The sequence below is a fragment of the Thalassophryne amazonica genome, chromosome 15 (assembly GCF_902500255.1).
Source record: "Thalassophryne amazonica chromosome 15, fThaAma1.1, whole genome shotgun sequence".
Taxonomy (NCBI): Eukaryota; Metazoa; Chordata; class Actinopteri; order Batrachoidiformes; family Batrachoididae; genus Thalassophryne; species Thalassophryne amazonica.
The window spans coordinates 16342885-16368787 of NC_047117.1; the positions used below are offsets into that span (position 1 = coordinate 16342885).

Here is a 25903-nt window from a genome sequence, read left to right on the forward strand (position 1 = left end):
GATGACCTCTAATTTCCTGCTTTTAAACTCAGATAAAACTGAAGTTATTGTACTTGGCCCCACAAATCTTAGAAGCATGGTGTCTAACCAGATCGTTACTCTGGATGGCATTTCCCTGATCTCTAGTAATACTGTGAGAAATCTTGGAGTCATTTTTGATCAGGATATGTCATTCAAAGCGCATATTAAACAAATATGTAGGACTGCCTTTTTGCATTTACGCAATATCTCTAAAATCAGAAAGGTCTTGTCTCAGAGTGATGCTGAAAAACTAATTCATGCATTTATTTCCTCTAGGCTGGACTATTGTAATTCATTATTATCAGGTTGTCCTAAAAGTTCCCTAAAAAGCCTTCAGTTGGTTCAGAATGCTGCAGCTAGAGTACTGACGGGGACTAGCAGGAGAGAGCATATCTCACCCGTGTTGGCCTCTCTTCATTGGCTTCCTGTTAATTCTAGAATAGAATTTAAAATTCTTCTTCTTACTTATAAGGTTTTGAATAATCAGGTCCCATCTTATCTTAGGGACCTCATAGTACCATATTACCCCATTAGAGCGCTTCGCTCTCAGACTGCGGGCTTACTTGTAGTTCCTAGGGTTTGTAAGAGTAGAATGGGAGGCAGAGCCTTCAGCTTTCAGGCTCCTCTCCTGTGGAACCAGCTCCCAATTCAGATCAGGGAGACAGATACCCTCTCTACTTTTAAGATTAGGCTTAAAACTTTCCTTTTCGCTAAGGCTTATAGTTAGGGCTGGATCGGGTGACCCTGGACCATCCCTTGGTTATGCTGCTTTAGACGTAGATTGTGGGGGGGTTCCCATGATGCACTGTTTCTTTCTCTTTTTGCTCCGTATGCATCACTCTGCATTTAATCATTAGTGATCGATCTCTGCCCCCCTTCACGGCATGTCTTTTTCCTGGTTTTTTCCCTCAGCCCCAACCAGTCTCAGCAGAAGACTGCCCCTCCCTGAGCCTGGTTCTGCTGGAGGTTTCTTCCTGTTAAAAGGGAGTTTTTCCTTCCCACTGTTGCCAAGTGCTTGCTCATAGGGGGTCGTTTTGACCATTGGGGTTTTTTATAATTATTGTATGGCCTTGCCTTACAATATGGAGCGCCTTGGGGCAACTGTTTGTTGTGATTTGGCGCTATATAAGAAAAAAGTTGATTGATTGATTGATTGATTTTAAAATTCATAAATTGATTACCACATTGTTTAAAAAACGTATTTTTTTTTAGTTTAAATTAATGTTAAATAATATTAATTTACAACTGATAATATATATATATATGGTGGTGATCATATAATAAGAATATAATGAAAAAGTTGATTTATTTCAGTAATTCCATTCAAATAGTGAAACTTGTATGTATACGTTCATTCCACACAGACTGATATATTTCAAGTGTTTATTTCTTTTAATGTTGATGATTATAACTGACAACTAATGAAAACCCCAAATTCAGTTTGTCAGAAAATTAGAATATTGTAAAAAGGTTCAATATTGAAGACACCTGGTGTTGCACTCTAATCAGCTAATTAACTCAAAACACCTGTAAAAGGCACCTTTAACTGGTCTCTCAGTCTAGTTCTTTAGGCGACACACTCATGGGGAAGACTGCTGACTTGACGTCTTGCCTTGGCTAAAGACAAAAAAGACTGGACTGCTGCTGAGTGGTCCAAAGTTATGTTCGCTGATGAAAGTAAATGTTGCAGAAGCAGCAGAAATGTTTCTGTACCCATCGCTAGATTTGTGCCTCAAGACAGTTCTGTCTCAGAGGTCTACATACAATTCCATTGACTTCATGCTTGGTTTGTGCTCTGACATGCAACTGTGGGACCTTATACGTATGTAGTCAGGTGTGTGCCTTTCCAAATCATGTCCTGAATTTACCACAGGTGGACTCCAATTAAGTTGTAGAAACATCTCAAGGATGATCACTGGAAACAGGATGGACCTAAGCTCTAATTTGAGCTTCATGATAAAGGCTGTGAATACGTATGTACATGCGATTTCTTAGTTTTTATATTTTTAATACATTCGCAAAAAAAAACAAAAAAAAAAAACAACTTTTTTCACATTGTCATTATGGGGTGTTGTGAGTAGAATTTTGAAGGAAAAAAAAAAGAATTTCATCCATATTGGAATAAGGCTGTAACGTAAAATGTGGAAAAAAAAGCACTGTGAATATTTTCCGGATGTACCGTAATTAAAACTTAAACAATAAAATAACTCAAAATTCATGATTACTTTGTACATTTATTCGTTTGCAGAGTTACACCAAACAAAATCAAATGTAGTTATGATTTTCAGACAGGTGCTTTACCTTTAACTTTAAATGTTTGTATCGGTTTCTAAATGCTGCTTCAACCAAATTAACTGTGAAAGAGGTTGAAAAATGTAGGCTGACATCAGCTAAAGAGAAACACTCGAAACCTTTATTGCTGCTAATGGTGAAAAGTCAAACTTAGACCGAAATGGCTATTTAACAGACAGGAGATGTGTTTCTACATGTACAAAACAAAAAGGGATGGAAGCTAAAAACCTCAGAGAAGAATGGTCTTGCACAAGTTTTTTTTTTACAAGTTTTGCCGCTCTGTAATTTAACACTGTTCATTTTGGCAATTTGGTGATGCAGCCATATGTTTGCGGAAAACATAGACACAACTACTAACTTGGAAAAAAATGATGAATGTCAATTTATATTTTGTTTTCCTGAATGTGCTCCTTCATCAGCCCTCCTTTGTTTTTTAGTGTGATCAGTCTGTCCAACCACAAACCCTGAGATGTCAACAAGGGTGTTGTCCACAAGTCCACCAAGTGGGTCAGGAGATACTGGAGCTATGGTCACACACAACTACAAGGATGTTGGCAAAAGGTCACAGAAGGTTTCTCGTTTCTTCTGCTGCTGGAGCAGAAGACATGTGAAGAGCAGATGGGGACAGTCTCTTCCTGGAGAAACACCAGACCACAAGATGCCAGAAAATGGGCTGGACGTAGCCCACTGGAGCGTTGTTGTTCTTGCCCCCGACCAAAAAAAAAAAAACCTCACACACATACATACATGAGAGAACACCCAGGCAGACAGCTGGTCCATTCCAACATCACTAAAATAACCGCCTATCTGCCACAGTTAGGTGAAACTTGGGTGTCCCCTCGGCCTTCTCCAGCTTTGGGGGTCCTCAACACTCAGGGACTTGCATGCTGGATCATGCACAGCGAAACAAGCCACGTGGCCAAAATGTCACAGCTGATGGTCCCGCACAGTGAAAGTGATACCCCTCATCCTGGTCTCTCTTACTAACCACTCATTTGATACAAACTCATTCCAGTGGTACCCAAGGACCTTCCAAACAGGCCTAGTACCAGCGACATCCAGGTGTGTGACTTTTCTAGCTCAGTCTCATGTTTGCATTTTCAGTGACATAATTAATGGAACAAAGTAAATGTAAGGATTACTGTGAAAACAAATCACCATTTTTACAGCTGCTTATGTAGAAAAGTCAACGGGATGGATACATGAACATTTACAAGTCATAAGTATAAACAGTACTACTGGAAGTGGCTGTGCAAGAAGGAAACTACTAGTGAGGGAAGCCATCAAGACACCAATGACAACTTTGAATGCTATATTCCATTTATGCTAATAAATACCTCTACGGGGCTTAAATCCTACACACTGTATCTCCAAGAAATGATCAAACATTTTAGTTTTGCTTTTGAATTAAAGAATTTATTAAGGTAGACATTACGTAGTTAGTTTAAAAACTTTACTCAAAGTGATATGTTAAGTACGATAAACTTAAAAATGTTGTTTAGATCAACTCACAATCTCAACAACATCATGGCGTGTAAATGCCGGGACAGGAAAATACATAAGCACCATGTTCTTATGTGTAGGAATAAATCAGGTGAGCCCATTAAGCGCCTTCACCTCCATAAAAAAATAAACAATAATTTTGTTTCACAAGGGCCATTTTAAAAAATGATTTATTTGAAATCAGCCTGTGAATTAATAACATTGACACGATCCCTCTGAGGCTAAATAATCCAAAAACCTTGTAGCTGTCAGAGATTTTGACCTGAGAGTTTTTTTGAATTTGACTATTCAGATGCTTGATGGCATCTTGGTGGCATAGACAAAAAAAAATAACATGTACTCTATTTCTTCTATGGATTAAAGCTCTTCTTTGGTTTTCTTTGCTTCTTCAGCTTTCATGGCCTTAATGTACTTCTTTCTGTCTGCATCCTCCTGAAACACAAAAGGCAATTACACTTTAAAAGTACAGTTCTTTAGTTATATTACGCAAAAAGCACAGAACAAAATCAGTGGCAACGGTTTATATGTTAATGTGGCTGATTTACCTTCACTCTGTCTTTTTTGGCTTTCTCCATCTCTTTATCTACAAATTTGATCAGGGTCTTCAACTTCCGCTCACCAGTGTAAACCACCACCTGAACACAGTTATCAAATTAAAAACTCATGTACATCTTGAAATGCCAGGAAAAAGGTGTTAAATCCGTATGCAGTTGCGGTCGGACATTTACATACACTCATCGTGGAAACGGATGCCACCGTAATTTTGGGCTGTTAATGATGTCCTTGAACTATTCTTTTACCAGGGTGTAATGATTGTACAGTATACATCATTAATGACTTTAAAAACAAGAATTGGGTGGACAACACTGAATTCATTTAGGCTCTCTAATCCACACAAGGTCAAAATTATACATCCAGTCTAAAATATATACAGTAGTGTTCAGAATAATAGTAGTGCTATGTGACTAAAAAGTTTAATCCAGGTTTTGAGTATATTTCTTATTGTTACATGGGAAACAAGGTACCAGTAGATTCAGTAGATTCTCACAAACCCAACAAGACCAAGCATTCATGATATGCACACTCTTAAGGCTATGAAATTGGGCTATTAGTAAAAAAAAGAAAAGGGGGTGTTCACAATAATAGTAGCATCTGCTGTTGACGCTACAAACTCAAAACTATTATGTTCAAACTGCTTTTTTAGCAATCCTATGAATAACTAAACTAGTATTTAGTTGTATAACCACAGTTTTTCACGATTTCTTCACATCTGCGAGGCATTTTTTTTTTTTTGCAAGATTTTGCTCGTTTACTAGTGTGCTTGGGGTCATTGTCTTGTTGAAACACCCATTTGAAGGGCATGTCCTCTTCAGCATAAGGCAACATGACCTCTTCAAGTATTTTGACATATCCAAACTGATCCATGATACCTGGTATGTGATATATAGGCCCAACACCATAGTAGGAGAAACATGCCCATATCATGATGCTTGTACCACCATGCTTCACTGTCTTCACTGTGAACTGTGGCTTGAATTCAGAGTTTGGGGGCATCTCACAAACTGTTTGCGGCCCTTGGACCCAAAAAGAACAATTTTACTCTCATCAGTCCACAAAATATTGCTCTGTTTCTCTTTAGGCCATGTTGATTGTTCTTTGGCAAATTGTAACCTCTTCTGCACATGTCTTTTATTTAACAGAGGGACTTTGCGGGGGATTCTTGCAAATAAATTTGCTTCACACAGGCGTCTTCTAACTATCACAGCACTTACAGGTAACTCCAGACTGTCTTTGATCATCCTGGAGCTGATCAATGGGTGAGCCTTTGCCATTCTGGTTATTCTTCTATCCATTTTGATGGTTGTTTTCCGTTTTCTTCCACGCGTCTCTGGTTTTGTTGTCCATTTTAAAGCATTGGAGATCATTGCAGATGAACAGCCTATAGTTTTTTGCACCTGCGTATAAGTTTCCCCCTCTCCAGTCAACTTTTTAATCCAACTACGCTGTTCTTCTGAACAATGTCTTCAACGTCCCATTTTCCTCAGGCTTTCAAAGAGAAAAGCATGTTCAACAGGTGCTGGCTTCATCCTTAAATAGGGGACACCTGATTCACACCTGTTTGTTCCACAAAACTGACAAACTCACTGACTGAATGCCACACTACTATTATTGTGAACACCCCCTTTTCTACTTTTTTTTTTTACTAATAGCCCAATTTCATAGCCTTAAGAGTGTGCATATCATGAATGCTTGGTCTTGTTGGATTTGTGAGAATCTACTGAATCTACTGGTACCTTGTTTCCCATGTAACAATAAGAAATATACTCAAAACCTGGATTAATCTTTTTAGTCACATAGCACTGCTATTATTCTGAACACTACTGTACATACATTCACTTAAATCTTTGAATAAGTGGCGCTGAAGGTTCTGTTTTTTTAGATGACAAGATCAAAGATCAAACTCCTCATTAGTGGTCATGATTGACTGCAACTGGTAGTTTCTTTTTGCCAGCATAACATCATAAACAGGATGTGTTTAATAGCACTCACTGGACCAACCAATACTCAGAAGAATGGGAAAGTCCAAAGACTTTGGGGAGGCCTAATAAGGAGAATTGTAGATTTAAACAAGTTGGGAAGGTATCTTGGAGCCATTTCTAAAAAACTGCAGGCTCCAAGATCCAGTTTTTGGAAGTATTTTAACATATGTGGGTAAGTGGTTAGTGCGCTTGGTTTCAGTGTGGAAGGTTCCCGGTTCAAACCCCACCCCGGCCACATTTCTCCATGTAATGTGGAGTTGCATCAGGAAGGGCATCTGGTTACCCTTTGGTTATATTAGCTTTTCAGAAACACTGCAAAATTCTCTTCAAAATATGTTGCCCATAGGGGCAAGGCACACAATTGTAAGATGATTTTTCACGGTCAGCCCATCAACCGGCCCAAGTTTACATCAACAATAATGGCATTGGTCAGGTGAGTGACGTATAGCCTTAATTTTTTTTAATCAAAAATTCAGTTTTTAAAAAAGGGCTTTATAAATGTCAGAATTTTTTTTTTTTTTTTTTTTTTTTTTTTGGTATGCAGAGCTTTGACTTTCCAGCTATTAATGTGCAAAACTTTCAATTTTGAGAGTTTTACACTTCTTGAATTTTAATGTGGGAATATTTGCAGGAAGTATGGAATTTCTCCTGACAAGCACAACTTACAGTTGTGAATACTTTGCATTCAGAAGGATACAAATTTGCATGTGAGTGTTTGTTCAAATGCATTTCAGCTATCAGCATCAGTATGTGTGTGCTCCTCTTATCAGACCCTCATGTTGAAATTTGAGCTGCTTATAAAATGTGTGTGTGTGTGTGTCTGGGGATTGATTATTTTTCCATACCCTTTCAGCATATAAAGCAGGAAATAGGCAGAGTGACGGGTAGGAGCCCTGCATTGACATATCAATGTCATTGGCTGAGGCATCTATACGAGCGATGACCACATCCTCCCGATCTTTGAAGGCCTCGGCGAGCTCCTCCCACAGCGGGAACACGGCACGGGACTTTTTACTGTAGGACAGATCTGAAATACGCACAAGTCTACATCTTGGTGACACTTTTTACATTTTTTGAACTTATTCAGTTAAGTTATGTTTCAGCAATGTGGTGGAAGTGTAGATTTACAAGAGAACAATGCAAGCACATGAACAAAGTAACAATCATCCAACTTGTCAGAGTGTAACTGAACATATGCTGAATAATGTGGCAACATACAGAAAAGAACAAATACAGTCTTATTGGGGTGAAAGACAACTTTCTCCAGATTCATTCCCACCAGCTCCTTCACTGGCTGTGTGTCCCATCCTTCAGGTATCGGCTCACTTTGCAATTTAGGCTATTGAGATTCACAAACAAAACAAACAGTGTTTAGCACAGCTGTGTGTGTCTGTGTTGAATCACACTTTGATAGTAAATGAAAAGTACCTTAGCTTTGCCATCTAAGTAAGACTGGCAGAAGTTTTGAATGGTTTCCACATCCAGTGTGTCAGAGGGCAGGTGGTAAGTCACATGGTTTGTCAGATTGACCACTCGGATGAGGGGAGCCTCAAAATCCCGAACCCGGAAATACTCCATTAGCCTGCCATTACGAGACTCATCCACGTTCACCAGCACAAACAACATCTGAATGCAGACACGTGCACACACATCCTCACAGTTAAAATTCAACAGCTGACAGGAAACACATGATATTTATTTATTTTTGTGATTTATACCTTCAACCTAAAAGCTTCAGCAACCGTGTAGAAAGCAGAGTAGATCTCTTTAAAGTCAGTCGAGCTTTTGTTGACAAAGAGGAGGGTGTGGTTTAATACTGGTGATGCTAAGATCTGACTGGCTGTCTGGAAGAGAGAAAAGGCCACAGTGAGCATGGGAGGTCAGGATCCTTCTTCTAATCTTGTCTACCCTCCAACCATGATAATGGAAATTATAGAGTTTTTCCACTTGCATCTCTAAAGGCAGAGCAGATCTACTGCAGAAAAGGCAAGACTCCATGCGTATATTCATCTGCCTGTGTGTTGATGTGTGTGCAAACTTGGCACATAATGTCACCTCCCTAAGATCTCAAACATGGTTGACATTTGGCACATTATTTATTCTAATTGTAGTCACCAGGGTGCTACAATTCCATGACATGCTCTTGAATCTGAATCCACATCAAATTTTAACAAATTCTTTCCTGACCCAAGGCCAACCTTTCTGACATATTTTCAAGAAATAACTTTATATGTTTTTGAGATATCCTGCTCATAAACAAATGTAATTCCCCTGATCTTTTGTGTCCTGTCCCAAATAAAGTCTAGATTCAATCTATTCCTCAGGTTAAATTTATTTAGAGTTTTAGTAGCTAAAAAAAAAAACCCATTCTATAACTAAAAATATGATCTTTAAATTAAGTGATTATTTAATACTAAAACATAAAATAAAATATAAACCCACGGATATACTGATAAATCTAACACAAACAAACAAACACAAATGCCCATCAATTCTCGAGAATGTGTAAATTTTGACTCTGGGAGCAATGTTGAGAAATGTTGGGTTCTCAGAATGCAAAAGATGGAGAACCACGTCCTACTTTTTCTGGGTCAGGGACAAAACTTCTCAATCGCCTCTTGTATTTGGGTTAAAAGCCAAAAATAAAATCATGGGAAGGATTCACTTCTCTAAGTACCACTTTCTGAACAATGAGGGGAACGATGTTGCAAGACAGTAACATTGGAAAATTGGGAAAATATGTTAACAATTATGTTCTCACAGTGGTTTTTCCACACAATGGTGGGATTTTAAAAAAAAACAAGAAATTGCTCCATATTCTGTGGCCTTATCTTTGTCTCATATTGATTTTCCGTGTTTGTCAGTTAGGTTATCATCTCAAATCCCATTCAAATGCAAGGAATATATTAATTGTAATTTGTAGGCCAACTTCCAAATTTTCATATGAAATAAGGATTTTGTTTTCCATCAGATTTTAATCTGAGAGACCTGCAACAAAATGCAAATGATAAAACTACAATAGACTAAACAATTACCATATCATTCATTTGCCAGATTTTCTACCAGAAAAAAAAGAAAGAAACAAAATTGATGTTTGGCTAGATCACAGCAGTTCTATGCAGGAAGAAATCTGCAGTGCTCACAATACTCTGTACCTTCCCAGTGTACTCAGTAACTGGCTCCATCTGGTAGACTGTGATAAAGACGACCAGCATCTCTTTCGATGTCTCTGGAGTCATTTTGTAAGCCTGGGTGAGCTTGGACTGCAGACAGAGGGAGAAAGACACAGGTAAGGGGGGGTAATCTTGTCTTGGGGTGTATTGTGTCACCAACCACTTTTAATTCCTAAATGCTGACAAAATTATTTTAGAAAACACATCATTCTGTCAGTGTTGTGCATGTGTCCATGCACACAAGTATAACTGTAAAAGTAGAGAAAGTTTGAATTTGAATGGCAGCTTTCATAGTTGTCCTCTTCTTTTGGTTTCTCCTGTTAGGGGTCACCACAGCAGATAATTTGTCTCCATTTCACCCTGTTCGCTACATCTTCTGTCTCATTAACCACCTGCATGTCTTCCCCCCATCGTAACCCTAAATCTCCTTTTTGGCCTTCCTTTTCTCCTCCTGCCTGGCAGCTCCATCCTCAGCATCAGGTCAGGTCTTTTGCTGCATCCATCACATTACATAACCGCCTTGGCTCCGGGATGGCAACCACCCATGCAGATACCATTGCAGAAAGCTTACATCAATGTGACCGTAGAGCAGTCCACTGACAGATGGTTGAAAAGACAACAGGAGGTGAGGATTAGAGCCCCAGTACAACAGAATACAATGATTTATAAATCCTCTTCAACCTACATATATTCAATTGAATACACCACAAAGACAAGATATTTAATGTTCAAACTGATAAACCTTATTGTTTTTGTGCAAATATTTGCTCATTTTGAAACGGATGCCTGCAACATGTTTCAAAAAAGCTGGGACAGTGGTATGTTTACCACTGTGTTACATCACCTTTCCTTCTAACAACACTCAATAAGCGTTTGGGAACTGAGGACACTAATTGTTGAAGCTTTGTAGGTGGAATTCTTTCCCATTCTTGCTTGATGTACGACTTCAGCTGTTCAACAGTCCGGGGTCTCCGTTGTCGTATTTTACGCATCATAATGCACAACACATTTTCAATGGGTGACAGGTCTGGACTGCAGGCAGGCCAGTCTAGTACCCGCACTCTTTTACTACGAAGCCACGCTGTTGTAACACGTGCAGAATGTGTCTTGGCATTGTCTTGCTAAAATAAGCAGGGACGTCCCTGAAAAAGACGTTGCTTGGATGGCAGCATGTGTTGCTCCAAAACCTGGATGTACCTTTCAGCATTGATGGTGCCATCACAGATGTGTAAGTTGTCCATGCCATGGGCACTAACACACCCCCATACCATCACAGATGCTGGCTTTTGAACTTTGCTCTGGTAACAGTCTGGATGGTCTTTTTCCTCTTTTGTCTGGAGGACACGACGTCCATGATTTCCAAAAACAATTTGAAATGTGGACTCATCAGACCACAGCACACTTTTCCACTTTGCGTCTGTGCATTTCAAATGATCTCGGGCCCAGGGAAGGCAGCGGCGTTTCTGGATATTGTTGATTATGGCTTTCGCTTTGCATGGTAGAGTTTTAACTTGCACTTGTAGATGTAGCGATGAACTGCGTTAAAACAAACACAAATGCCCATCAGTTCTTGAGAATGTGTAAATATTGACTCACTGGGAGCAATGTTGAGAAATGTTGGGTTCTCAGAATGCAAAAGATGGAGAACCACGTCCTACTTGTTCTGGGTCAGGGACAAAACTTCTCAGTCGCATCTTGTATTTGGGTTAAAAGCCAAAAATAAAATCATGGGAAGGATTCACTTCTCTAAGTACCCCTTTCTGAACAATGAGGGGAACAGTGTTGCAAGACAGTAACATTGGAAAATTGGGAAAATATGTTAATTCTCACAGTGGTTTTTCCACACAATGGTGGGATTAAAAAAAACAAACAAATTGCTCCATATTCTGTGGCCCTATCTTTGTCTCATATTGATTTTCTGTGTTTGTCAGTTAGGTTGGCATCTCAAATCCCATTCAAATGCAAGGAATATATTAATTGTAATTTGTAGGCCAACTTCCAGATTTTCATATGAAATAAGGATTTTGTTTTCCATCAGATTTTAATCTGAGAGACCTGCAACAAAATGCAAATGATAAAACTACAATAGACTAAACAATTACCAGATCACTATGACAGTGACAGTGGTTTTCTGAAGTGTTCCTGAGCCCACACAGTAAGATCCTTTACAAAATGATGTTGGTTTTTAATGCAGTGCCGCCTGAGGGATCAAAGGTCTCGGGCATTCAGTGTTGGTTTTCAGGCTTGTTGCTTATGCGTAGAAAGTTCTCCAGATTCTCTGAATCTTCTGATTATATTATGGGGTGTAGATTACTGAATTCCTAAATTCCTTGCAATTGAACATTGAGAAACATTGTTCTTAAACTGTTGGACTATTATTTCACTCAGTTGTTCACAAAGTGGTGATCTTCACCCCATTTTTGCTTGTGAACAGCTGAGACTTTTGGGAATGCTCCTTTTATACCCAATCATGACACTCACCTGTTTCCATTTAACCTGTTCACCTGTGGAATGTTCCAAACAGGTGTTCTTGGAACACTGTTTCCCCGTCCCAGCATTTTTTTAAATGTGCTGCAGGCATCTATTTCAAAATGAGCAGCAAAATTTGCACAAAAACAATAAAGTTTATCAGTTTGAACATAAAATATCTTGTCTTTGTGGTGTATTCAATTGAATATAGGTTGAAGAGAATTTGCAAATTGTATTCTGTTTTTATTTACATTTCACACAACATCCCAACTTCATTGGAATTGGGGTTGTAAGATAGCTGTTCTCATTTCTTAATTTCACTTGACAAATTTGTCGCACTTCTTGATCTGCTCTCTTCACATCATCATAAATTCCCTTCATTTTATTTTCTTTATCCATCAGCTTCTCATGTTACTCCCACTACTGTCACAACACATTCTCCAGCTTGTCAGCACCTTTTCATCTGCTTCCTTTCTCACCCTACCCTGCTGCACCTCCTTCCCAGTTTAAGTCCTTCTCCGAAAGTGCAGCTCAGCAGCCTGCGTGAATGAAAGCATCTTTAGATGTTTCAGTCAGTGGAATGATGGTTTGAACTGAACTTGTTTCAGAGTTTAGGTGCTATTGCCTAAAAGAGTACATATGGTTTCCACAGGTTTGATCAGAGGACCTCAGAGTCTGGATAAAGTTGTGGAACTGTAGTAGGCAGAGATGGCAAGGCAACATAGTGGTACAGCACTCCTGCCACCTACAGTAGGGAAATAAGTACTTATTTAATGCAGACACAACAAAGTCCATAGAATAAAATAAATAAACAAGTATTAAAAATTATATTAACAGTCTCTCCATCCAATGATTTCTCAGTACAGAGGTGTAACGACAGCAGCTCAGTTGAGGATTTGTCAGAGTCTGTATGATAGCATTTTCAGTCTTCTAATCATTGCATAAATTTAAACATTAAATGCCTCAACAGTGCCTCACAGGTGGGAATATGTGCATCCACAAACAACTGACTAGCACTGTGCCATCTCGGCACCTTCATCAACAGCCTAAAGGTGCACCTCCTGTAGTTCCACCACAAGGGGGCTGTATATAGTGGAGTGCAAAAGGCTCTGAACAAGGCACATTTCACATTAGGAGAACACATACTGAACTTGCGCAGCAACATATTTACCTGGGCATACAGCTTACAATATTGTCTTTTAATGTCTCTGTCATCACACCAGTCATCAGTCACATAATGTCCAAGATATTTGACCTCATTAAAGATCATGATTGGCTTATCACACGAATAAAAAGCTGGGAAGATCATATTTTTGTCCTCCTTACTTCTCACAATCATCATGCTACTCTTTGTGGGATTATACATAACATCATGTTCTTTCCCAAACACAGAACAGATTTTTAACAATTCTTGCATCCCAGCACTGTATGGACAGATTAACACCAAGTCATCTGCATACATGAGATGGTTAACAATTGTTGCACCAATGACACAGCCAGTTTTACATCTGTTTAACTTTGAGGACTATTCATCAATGTAAACATTAAAAAGAACTGGAGAGAGAATCCCCCCTTGTCGGACAACATTGCTAACATGAAAGGGTTCAGACAGGACACTGTCCCACTTTACATACATGGCCTGATTGGCATATCAAAATGATAGAATACAAACCAGATATTTTGGCACACCCCTATTGTTCAGTTTGTTAAGTATTTGATCCACTGTCGATTTTGCAAATTTTCCCACCTACAAAGAATCGAGAGGTCTGTAATTTTTATCGTAGGTACACTTCAAATGTGAGAGACAGAATTAAAGTAAAAATCCAGAAAATCACATTGTATGATTTTTAAATAATTAATTTGCATTTTATGGCATGAAATATATTTGATACAATCGAAAAACAGACCTTAATATTTGGTACAGAAACCTTTGTTTGCATTTACAGAGGTCAGACATTTCATGTAGTTCTTCAAGCTTGCACACTGCAGCAGGGATTTGGTCCACTCCTCCATACAGATCTTTCAGGTTTTGAGTTCCAGCTCCCTCCAAATATTTTCTATTGGGTTCAGGTCTGGACACTGGCTAGGCCACTCCAGGACCTCTAAATGCTTCTTACGGAGCCCCTCCTTAGTTGCCCTGGCTATGTACTTCGGGTCATTGTCATACTGGAAGAGCCAGCCATGACCCACCTTCAATGCTCTTACTGAGGGGAGGAGGTTGTTTGCCAAATTCTCACGATACATGACCCCATCCATCCTCCCTTCAATATGGTGCAGTCGCCCTGTCCCCTTTGCAGAAAAGCACCCCCAAAAGTTATGTTTTCATCCCCATGCTTCACAGTTGGGACAGTGTTCTTGGGGTTGTACTCAGCCTTCTTCTTCCTCCAAACACGGCGAGTGGAGTTGATACCAAAAGTTCTATTTTGGTCTCATCTGACCACATGACCTTTTCCCATGCCTCCTCTGGATCATCCACATGGTCACTGGTGAACTTCAAATGGGCCTGGACATGTGTTGGTGTGAGCAGGGGGACCTTGTGTGCCCTGCAGGTTTTTAAGCCATGACGGTGTAGTGTGCTACTAATGATCTTTGCAACTGTGGTCCCAGCTGTCTTCAGGCCATTGACCAGGTCCTCCCATGTAGTTCTGGGCTGATTCCTGACCTTTCTCAGAATCATCCTTAACTGACGAGGTGAGATCTTGCATGCAGCCCCAGACCAAGGAAGATTGACAGTCATCTTGTGTTTCTTCCATTTTCTAATAACTGCACCAACAGTTGTTGCCTTCTCACCAAGCTGCTTACCTGTTGTCCTGTAGCCCATCCCAGCCTTGTGCAGGTCTATAATTGGGTCCTTAGACAGCTCTTTGGTCTTGACTATAGTGGATAAGTTGGAGTGTGATTGACTGAGTATGTGGACAGGTGTCTTTAATACAGGTAAAGAGTACAGAATAAGAGGGCTTCTTAAAGAAAAACTAACAGGTCTGTGAGAGCCAGAATTCTTGCTGGTTGGTAGGTGATCAAATACTTATTTCATGCAATAAAATGTAATTAATTATTTAAAAATGTATTTGATTTTCTGGATTTTGTTTTAGTTTCTGTCTCTCACAGTTGATGTGTACCTATGAAAAAAATTGCAGACCGCTCCATTCTTTGTAGGTGGAAAAATTTGCAAAATTGGTGGTGTATCAAATATTTATTTTCCCCACTGTATGTCCATTGTCCTTTTACAGTAGATCTGTAGTTGCGCCAGGAAGGACATCCACTGTAAAGCTTGTGTCCAATGAAGATGTGGATTCATATAATTTCTGCTATGGCAACTCCAACCAAACAGGAGCAACCAAAAAGAAGGCGGAGACCTACTTTCATGCTTGACCACGCCAGGGTTAGTCGAATCATTGCTGTTGTTCTTTCTCTATATCGGGGTGGCCAAGTTCGGTCCTCGAGAGCCACCTTCCTGACACTCTTAGTTGTCTCCCTGCTCCAACACACCTGAATCCAATGAAAGGCTAACGAGTCTTTCATTGGATTCAGGTGTGTTGGAGCAGGGAGACAACTAAGAGTGTCAGGAAGGTGGCTCTCGAGGACCGAATTTGGCCACCCCTGCTCTAGATGTTTTCATTGATTATATGTATGGTTGATATGTATGGGCAATGTGCCCCAAGTTTGATCAATTTAAGAGTTCAGTATAGCTCAAGGTCATGCCAATACTTCAACTACATGTCTACAAATTGTTGAGTCCCACATGTGGTTTGTATGCCATTTACCTTCTTGAGCAACAGCACAACATCATGTGTGACATCATATTTGCGAATGAGTTCTTCGTTCTGAGTCACGACAAAGCTGACGTCAGGAAGCTCAACACAAGCATCATAGAAGACCTGGACATACTCATGGCTCAGGTCCTGTACAAAATCAAGTTTTTTATGATTACAAGTACAGGCAGAACACCAGAAAAAAAACGACATGATGGTCAAAGGGCTTGCATTCACCTTAAAAATCCCAACCACTAGTAATTCCTTTGAAGCCTCTGATTCACTAAGATCAGTGATGAGGTCTGCAGCAGACCCCACCCTCCTCTTCAGCCAGGTCAAAATGGAAGCAGCGTTCTGTGGAACTTAATTGCAGTCCATGAAAGCAATCATTATTTAGATGACGTTTTACCACAGCAAATCATAGTTAAGCATAAAGTGTTCACTCATAATGTGTGTTGGGGGGGCGTGGCTGGATGTTTTGGTGTTCTTTTCTTTTCTTTGCTCTCCAGGTGGCATGAGGGCTGATTTGTCTGTGAAGAAGGTGCTGGCTGAAGAGTCTTCACCCTCATCAACATCATGGAAAGCACCTGTGATTGGTGCTCACGTGCAACCTGGACGACTTGCAGCTGAAGCAGATAATTGGATGGCGTTCTGCATTTAAGTCATGTGTGATTTGAGCAGAACTGCCGGGAACTCGACCTTGTGACGTTCGTTTGTGAGACGCTGAGGACCGCGCCTGGGTTTTGACACATCGAGCCCGTGAAGCGGGGAGGGGTGAGGACACATGCTGTCAGCACACACTAAAGGTAATTAAGTGTTTAAGTAATTGTTGATAGTAACTTGGTGTTTTGTTACACAGTATACTAGAATTGTGCAGTTTGCTTCTCACTGCTGTGGCGTGAAGGATAAGTGATCCTCCACTTGTTGTGAGAAGCTGCTCATTTGCATAAAGTAAAAAAAGGACACTGACCTGAGTGTGTTGCTGATAGCGTGTGTTTATTGGAAGATATAGTTGTATCTGTTGACTTACCTCACCTTCTCTTTGCTTCACAGAGAATCAGTTTGTCGTGTCCACCTGGGGGGTGTTTGGCGGTGGTAGGAAGTCCAGGAGCGCCGGCTTTAATCCTTGCGGGCGCTGGAGAGCGAGCCACGAATCACTCCACCAGAGGGACGTTGTTTTTATGTTTTTACACTTTTAAGCACAGGTGAATAATAAATAGTTTCTGTTTGGAACCGCTTTCTGGTTATTTTTAGCGCTGGGTCCTGTCTGACGCAGGTCCGCTCCTCAACCCGCGTCGACACATAACAGTAGTTCCCGGCCATTCCATAATGGACCCAGCGGCAGAGGCGGTTCCTTTTGCCGAAAAGATTCAAGAACACTTGGAGAAAATATGGGAGCAATTACAGCATCTCGCAAATCAAATTAAACAAACAGACGCCCGTGTTACGGAGCTTGCAGCTCAAGCCGTTCTGCTTCCTGCAGCGCCAGCTGCGGCATCATCGATACCAGGGCAGATAACTCCGTCACCCAGAGATTCGGTGTTTGAACCGATCATTTGTCATCCGGAGCCTTATGCGGGAGACGTCGAAGCTTGTGCTTCGTTTCTGATGCAATGTTCTCTGGTTTTTGCTCAGCGACCGGCTTCCTTCTCTTCTGATGGAAGCCGTGTTTCGTATGTGACAAATTTGCTCCGAGGTGACGCCTTAGCTTGGGTCACAGCGTTGTGGAGTTACAACTCGCCATTGTTAGGGTCCTTTAAGGATTTCTCCCGGGAGTTCCGACTGGTTTTTGACCATCCGGTGAAAACGAATACCGTTGCTCAACGGTTGCTGAATCTCAGGCAGGGGAGGCGGAGTGCGGCGGAGTATTCCGTGGACTTCCGGATTTTTCTGCTCAATCAGGTTGGAATGCCGCAGCATTACGGGGCGTGTTTGTAGACGGGTTAAATGAGTCATTAAAAGACGAGCTGGCGGTCCGTGATGAGCCAAACGATTTAGATGAGCTAATATCGTTGGTGATTCGTCTAGATGATCAGATGAAGGAGCGTGGACGCGAGAGAGGACGCCCATCAGAGCGGGTTTTTTTGTGTCGGGGCTTTCCCCGACACAAAGCTGGGCCGCCTCTTCTTCGCCCCACTGAGGCTCCTCCGACGGGACCTCCGTCTCCTCCTATTGACGAGCCCATGCAGCTCGGACGAGTCGAGATTCCTGTATTGCCCCGACACGTAAGCATCAAGAGAAATAACGGTGACGTAACTCCAAGTGTTCTGGGACAGGCAAAAGAACCCACATAAAAAAAAAAATTAAAAAAAATTCTAGCACAAGTAAATGTTTTGTTTTCTTTAATCAGGGGTTATACTTGTTTGGGGAGGTAGGGGCGTATCTGGTGGAATGATAGGCGGTTAGAAGCCCGCCTGGGCTCACTTACTTGTCAATTTGTATTGTGTTTTTAGGTATTTTCTGTTTGGGTTGTTGGGTCGTTTTATTTTGTTGTTTTTATTTCTCTACATTCCTAACCCCAACCTCACTTGCCCTTAGACCGCTTGTCTTGTGGGTTGTGGGGTGGTGCAGGTTGGTCACACTGAGCGTCCTCAGAGGACCTCTGCACCTAGGGGGGGTGTTAGAAGCGTTCTTTTTAGTTTGGTTAGGGCCCGGTTCCACTCCAGCCTCGGTGAGCCTTTGTACCGATTGTCATGGGTGTTGCCGGGGTGTGGTGCAGCGGAGACATGCCTCAGTCGGAGGGGTGGGCCGATCTGTTGCCGTTTGCCATTTCGGTAGTTCCACCCCTCCCGAGTGGCTGGGGTATGGTCGAGTTGGGGCACCGGACGTATTTCCGGTTCTCCGCTGCGCCTTGGGGTTGGAGCTGGGTTAGTTTTTACCTGTTCCCTTCTCCGGCTTAATATTTTGAGCCGTTCGCCAAAATAGAGCCGCCGAAGGGCTCTGGGAGGGACCTGGGGTCTTTCGGGGTGCCGGGGAGGGTAACAGGGTTTATGGTCGTTTTATATCCCACCCGGGGTTGTTTTTGGTTGTCCTCCGGGGGTTGGTTTTTGGTTTATTTTGTTTCCTTCCGGGTTCCACCTCCAGGGTTGATGGGACGGTCCTCTGGGGGGGAATTGGCTTGGGACCGACCGGCCAAGTGTGACCGGATCTGGGGTTCCGGGGTTGTGGGGAGGGTACCTCCTGGGGTTGATGATACGGTCCCCTGGGGGGCACCGTTTTACTCCATGTATACCTGGGGACCTTTGTGGGATTACGGTTTTGGCTGTTCCTCCTGGAACTGGCAATGAAGGCCTTCTGAGGGGGGGGTTGGGCTCTGCAGGTCATTCTGGGGGGGTTGTTTGTTATTTTTCTTTTATGCATTTACGTTTGTACTGTGTTTGTGGGACTGTGTTGGGTTTTTGCGTTTGGGAGTTTTTCTTTTCCTCCCGGGGTTTGATGGGACGGTCCCCTGGGGAGGTTTTGGGTGGGTGTTGTGTTTTTTTTGTGTGAGTGGACTTGTTCTGGGGAATGTTTTGGGGTTTTTGTTGATTCCAGCCGGCCTTCCAGCTGCGGTGCCTGTCTTGCCGTCTGCTTCCTGACGTGGACCCCGGAGGGAGGTGCTGTTCTCGGGCCTGGTCTGTTCGGTTGCCGGGAGGCTTCCCGTTGATGGGGGGGTACTGTTGTGTGTTGGGGGGGCGTGGCTGGATGTTTTGGTGTTCTTTTCTTTTCTTTGCTCTCCAGGTGGCATGAGGGCTGATTTGTCTGTGAAGAAGGTGCTGGCTGAAGAGTCTTCACCCTCATCAACATCATGGAAAGCACCTGTGATTGGTGCTCACGTGCAACCTGGACGACTTGCAGCTGAAGCAGATAATTGGATGGCGTTCTGCATTCAAGTCATGTGTGATTTGAGCAGAACTGCCGGGAACTCGACCTTGTGACGTTCGTTTGTGAGACGCTGAGGACCGCGCCTGGGTTTTGACACATCGAGCCCGTGAGGCAGGGAGGGGTGAGGACACATACTGTCAGCACACACTAAAGGTAATTAAGTGTTTAAGTAATTGTTGATAGTAACTTGGTGTTTTGTTACACAGTATACTGGAATTGTGAAGAGAATTGTGCAGTTTGCTTCTCACTGCTGTGGCGTGAAGGATAAGTGATCCTCCACTTGTTGTGAGAAGCTGCTCATTTGCATAAAGTAAAAAAAAAAAGGACACTGACCTGAGTGTGTTGCTGATAGCGTGTGTTTATTGGAAGATATAGTTGTATCTGTTGACTTACCTCACCTTCTCTTTGCTTCACAGAGAATCAGTTTGTCGTGTCCACCTGGGGGGTGTTTGGCGGTGGTAGGAAGTCCAGGAGCGCCAGCTTTAATCCTTGCGGGCGCTGGAGAGCGAGCCACGAATCACTCCACCAGAGGGACGTTGTTTTTATGTTTTTACACTTTAAGCACAGGTGAATAATAAATAGTTTCTGTTTGGAACCGCTTTCTGGTTATTTTTTTAGCGCTGGGTCCTGTCTGAAGCAGGTCCGCTCCTCAACCCGCGTCGACACATAACAATATATTATATTTTTATGTTTTCTAATACATTCAAGTTTGCAAACTTGACTTTACATTATAGTTAATTTGATTAATATTAGGGTTGGGGTTAGACTGCCCATCACAAAAATTTACTACATTTTGTGAAGTTATCACAATCTAATACCATGACACTGGGCTGCCCTGATCACCTATGTGTGATAGTTTGATGTTAAGATCAGCGCCTTGATGGGGGGAAGAGGGAAATCTGCTCGCAAAAATCAAATATTCATCAGTTATGACCAGTGTATTGCCTGAGTAGCAGTAGAGTAACATTGGAGCTAACATCACCAAGCTACTGACACTTGCTAATGGTGCAAACATCCAATTTATATAACATGAAAATTTCACTCAACAGATGTACTGGAGCACAGACTTCTTAGATGGTCTGTTAGGACAGTTACCCATACAACAAGCCATATTATTACAGATATTTGTAATACAATGCACAGAAAGAACAGACTTGGCCGGTCCATTGCAGCTAGCACCCACTGCTAACGAGGCTCTGGACTTGGCTTATGGTTGATAATACAGTTGTGCTCAAAAGCTTCTATACCTTGGCAGAATTTTGTTTTTTTTGGCCATTTTTCATAGAATATGAATGATAACACAAAGCTTTTTTTTTCCGCTAATGGTTAGTGGTTGTGTGAAGCCATTTATTGTCAAACAACTTTAAATCATGACAACAGAAACTAACCAAATGATCCTCATCAAAAGTTTACATACCCTAGTGATTTTGGCCTGATAACATGCACACAAGTTGACACAAACAGGTTTGAATGGCTAAAAACCATCATCACCTGTGACCTGACTGCTTGCAATCAGTGTGTGTGTATAAAAGGTCAGTGTGTTTCTGGGCTCCTGACAGGTCCTTGCATCTTTCATCCAGTGCTGCACTGACATTTCTGGTTTCTGAGTCAAAGGGAAAGCAAAATAATTATCAAAGCAAAGGTAATTTAACAGCATTTAACAGCATTTATTAAATGGATATAAAAAGATATCCAAGGGACTGAGAATGACAATCAGCAATGTTCAAACTCTAAGAAGTAAATGAGGACTTCTGCTGGAACCAAACCACAGTCAGGTAGACCAACAAAAAATTCTGCAACAACTGCCAGGGAATTGTTGGGATGCAATAAAAAAAAAAAAAAAAACACATAACTCCAGCTGAAATATAGGACTCTCTGCAAAAAAGCTGTTCCAACATGATCACGATCATGAACACGATCCAAACGCAAGGCCAAGTTGACCAGTCATTGGCTACAACAGAATAAAATTAAGGATTTGGAGTAGCCATCTCAGTCTCCTGACCTCAATATCATTGAGCCACTTTGGGGAGAGCTCTAATATGCATTTCATGCAAGACAGCCCAGGAATTCATAGGAACTGAAGGCTTTTGCAAAGAAGAATGGACAGCTTTACCATAACAGAAAATAAAGAGCCTCATCCACAACTACCACAAAAGACTCCAAGATGCCATTGATAAAGGGGCAACACATGGTATTAAGAACAGGGGTATGTAAACCTTTGATCAGGGTAGTTTCTGTAGTTATTATGATTTAAAAGGAGTAAACACCATTGTGTGATGATAAATGGCTTCACACAACCACTAACTACGAGTGACTAAAAAGGTTTTGTGTTATCATTCATATTCTCTGAAAAATGGCCAAAAAAAAAAAAAAAATCAGAAATTCTGCCAGGGTATGTAAACTTTTGAGCACAACTGTACCTGTCATTCAAAGCGACCCTGCTCCTAATTATTCATGTATGGCTTAAAACATAGAAAACTGATGAGTTACAAAACAAAATTTTAAAAATCCACCTCCTGTATAGTAGTCATGGAGGGGGAAACTAGCTGTAAATCAAGCATGAATGGCTGATTAAGTGCTGGCATCTCCTAGTTGTTGGTTAGCTAACTGAGGTAACAAAATGTAGAACAGTGAAATTTGGGGAAATTATCTTGTGTGCTCAGTGTCCCCAGGACCCACATTATAGATAAAGTATAAAGTATGTAGTGTAGTGTAGTACCCGGGCAGGGAACAGGGTTGTGTTTATCTCCAGAAAGATACAGCCTGATTGTGGGGGGCCCTGTTGCGTTGAGTTGTTTCACAAGGTCTTTCTCCTGTGTTGCATCAACCATTGCCAGTTTGACCTCTGATCCCTGAAGCTCTGCGGCAGCATCTTCGAATGCTGCTGACACACGATAGCCATCTGCAGACAGAGGTGTATCTGTATACACAGAAACATAGACATAGCAAGTGATGAGTAATAAATATTTGATAAGCATGCTGTAGTATCAAAAGGTTCCTGTTAGTTTTTTTTTTTTATCCGGCTGATACTTAAAGATCTGATCCATGTCCATGTGACACCTGATACACTCAAAAATTGTCCCTCTCATAATAAGCCAAATAATCCAAAATCTATCCAAATTATCTTTTATAAAGCAAAGAAATTTGCCAATGGGGTAAAAAAAATTAGAATTAGAATTCTCAAAACTTGCAAAAAAAAAAAGAAAAAAAAAAGGAAAACAATCTTGTTCCTTTCCTTGGATGATTTGAAATCCATTGCCTTTCCTTTTACTGGTTAAATACAGCTTGATATTAGCTGGGAAAACCTATTAAGAAAACATGAGATACATTTTCCCAAAATAAGACATTTTTTTCTTAGGGCCCGGTCCCACTGGAAAGAGGATTAATTGTGCATGAATTGAGTATACAAAGTTCGGGCGTTCGTTGTCGTCCGCAACAAAATTGGCCAAAATGACAGCTTTCATAGTATGAATTACGGATATATTAATAATGTATAGTGAATATATGACGAACAATCATGGATGTCTAACGCATGTATTGAGGAAACGGATCGGACGCATTGCGATTATCACGGACGTATTACGGATGTATTGAGAATGCATCGCGCACGTGTTGCAGAAACAGCGGTTGTATTGTGCATGCGCGGCATCTGCATTGCGGTTATAACAGAAGTGAACTCGGGCCTTTCGGCTTCACTATTCACATCAACACCGCAGCCTCTGGAGCAATTGCTGGACTTGGACAAGTTGATTGGTATGTTGTTGGATGGCAGCAACTATCACACTACGTCTTTGGGGATCCATAACTACATCTGTACATCTCCACAGCTGGACTGGCAATGACTGGCAGGTATGTCGATGTCTGTTATGCATTCGCAGATTGTCTGCAAATCAGATGCAAAGCAGACGTAATACAAACGCTTTATTTGAGGCCAATCTGTATGCAATCACTACAACTTATTTTAGTTTGTGATGTGGACGTGATATGCATGCTATATATCTGTTTTACACACTGTCCCAGTCCGCTGCCAAGCCGCAATACCCCGTCAGTTGCGGATATCAGCGGATAAGGGCGGATATACAGTGCATAGATTGAGTATGTATTGAGTATGTAAGGCGGATGTCATCTGCAACAAAAATTTTGTGCAGCTCAAAACTCTTGGCAACAGAAAAACGTCCCTCTGCAGATAATTGCGGACGGGTGCGGATGTTGGCCAATTCATACAAGCATATTTCACGGATACTGCGGATGTTTAGCGAATATGAACCAATTTTGTGCGCAATTCATACGTAAATCCTCCTAAACGCCAATGGGACCGGGCCTTTATGTTAAAAAAAAAAATGTTTGACAAGATTATTTTTTTCTATTTAGACAAAAATTAAGTCAAATTTTCTTTACACAAGTCTTTTTTTTACTTTCTTAGATATCAGTTTACAGCAATTAAACAGATGCTTGTAATCGGCCTCCAAAATATTGGAACAAGGTAAGTTCATTTGAGTTTGCATACAAAAGACAAATGAAAGAATATTGGCTGTTATTTCTTGGTATTTGCATCTCAGTGTTACCCAACATACACTCAAAAAAACCAACATGGGTGTTGTTGGTTTTTATGTTACATGAACCTTAATCTAACATGTAGATTCTGTGATATAAAATCAAGTTTTATGGGTGAACACATTCAAATCATGTCGTTTTAACATAACATGCAACAACTTAAAATTTAACTTGCTCAGTGAACATAATAAAATTATGGAAAGTATTTCCACCCAAAGAAAATGCATTAACATAGCCACAAACAATTTTTGCTGAGTGACCTCAATGTAAATTTGTTGGGTGAACATGATGAATTTGCGTTCATGTTACTTAATTACCATGGGTCAGGCTAACTAGATTTGTAAGGGTAAATGTAACAAAAAACAGTGAGTCCCTTTGGCTGCTTGCTTGTTTGCTCTTGGGGTCATCATAGAAAATACAAGGTGGATCTGCATAAATTGTGCTGATTCAACACAGCAAAGTTAAGTTGACATGTAACTGTACTGTTTCAAAAGTGGTTGTAACTACTTACAGGGCAGGGATGGTGGCCAAGTGCGCTTGGTTTCAGTGTGAAAGGTTCCCGATTGAAGCACCACCCCTGCCACATTTCTCCATGTAATGTGGAGTTGGGTCAGGAAGGGCATCTGGTGTAAAACCTGTGCCAATTCAACATGCAGATCCACCTCAGATTTACTGTAGCGACTCCGAGAGCAAACAAGGGTGAAGAGACTTTGTTTTTGTTACATTTACCCTTACAAATCTAGTTGGCCTGAATCATGGTAATTGAGTAACAGTAACACAAATTCATCATGTTCACCCAACAAATTTACATTGGGGCTACATTTACCTTTTCAAAGTGAGGTGCCCTGACCCATGGTAATTAAGTAACAGTAACGTGAATTCATCATGTTGAACCAATAAACTTACACTTAGGTCACCCAGCAAAATTGTCTCTGGCTAGGTTAATGCATTTTACTTGGGTGGAAATACTTTACATAATTTTTTTTATGTTCACTGAGCAAGTTTTTTTTTTTTTTTTTTTTGAGTGTAAAACATAACACCTTTGGTATCAGAAGATCACATTTATGGGTGACTTACAGAAGTGTACCAGGAGCTGCTTGTATTTCCTCAGTGCCCTGTTGAAATTTGCTTTCCCCAGCTGCAAAACTCTGTTTTTCTCGGGGAATGATTTGTCTTCCTGTCGCTCAGGCTGCGTGTCAGCGATGATCGACACGTAGAGGCAGAAGGCCGTCATCCCCAGCACCAACAGTCTGCTCATGTCGATTTACTCACAAGTTGACAGCGTGCACGTGGGAGGCTATAAGCGGAGTGCTGTTGTGTGTGTGTATGATGATCTTTATGAATGCCTTTTATTTATCTGCCACCTCGGCTCACCACTCTGTCGCTGATTAACTTTCCTATCAGCGCGCTGCTGTAGCTGCTTTTTATATCAGGTCTATTACTAATATCTTTCTGCACTTTGCTTAGCACAGTTTGATTCGGCAAGGTCAAAATGCAAACACAATGCACACACACTCACACAATATCACACGTGCAAAAAGAACAAGGGTGCAAGTGCAAAGTTAAGTGAGAGACCATTTTTGATTTCCACAAAACAGAATGTCAGACTTGGCTAGAATACTGAACTCGACACACCTTTACAACTGTGAATGGTGCATTGTAGTTTTACAGCTTCTCCCTTTTTGCTCAGGGTCACCACAGCAGATCTGACACGCATCTGCATATTGATCTGTCA

General features: G+C 41.2%; 1 protein-coding gene across 1 annotated transcript; it reads right to left on the reverse strand.

Moving 5' to 3' along the window:
• Positions 1 to 4020: 4020 nt before the first annotated feature.
• On the reverse strand, positions 4021 to 25456 carry zgc:136472 (uncharacterized protein LOC678514 homolog). Its single transcript, XM_034188394.1, has 11 exons — positions 25246 to 25456; positions 22334 to 22534; positions 15988 to 16112; positions 15763 to 15900; positions 9512 to 9619; positions 8075 to 8200; positions 7785 to 7982; positions 7575 to 7695; positions 7202 to 7383; positions 4362 to 4451; positions 4021 to 4248 (listed from the first exon to the last, which is right to left on the reverse strand). Exons 1-11 carry the CDS (start codon positions 25424 to 25426, stop codon positions 4174 to 4176), a joined length of 1545 nt encoding a protein of 514 aa, XP_034044285.1. The 5' UTR covers positions 25427 to 25456; the 3' UTR covers positions 4021 to 4173.
• Positions 25457 to 25903: the final 447 nt, after the last annotated feature.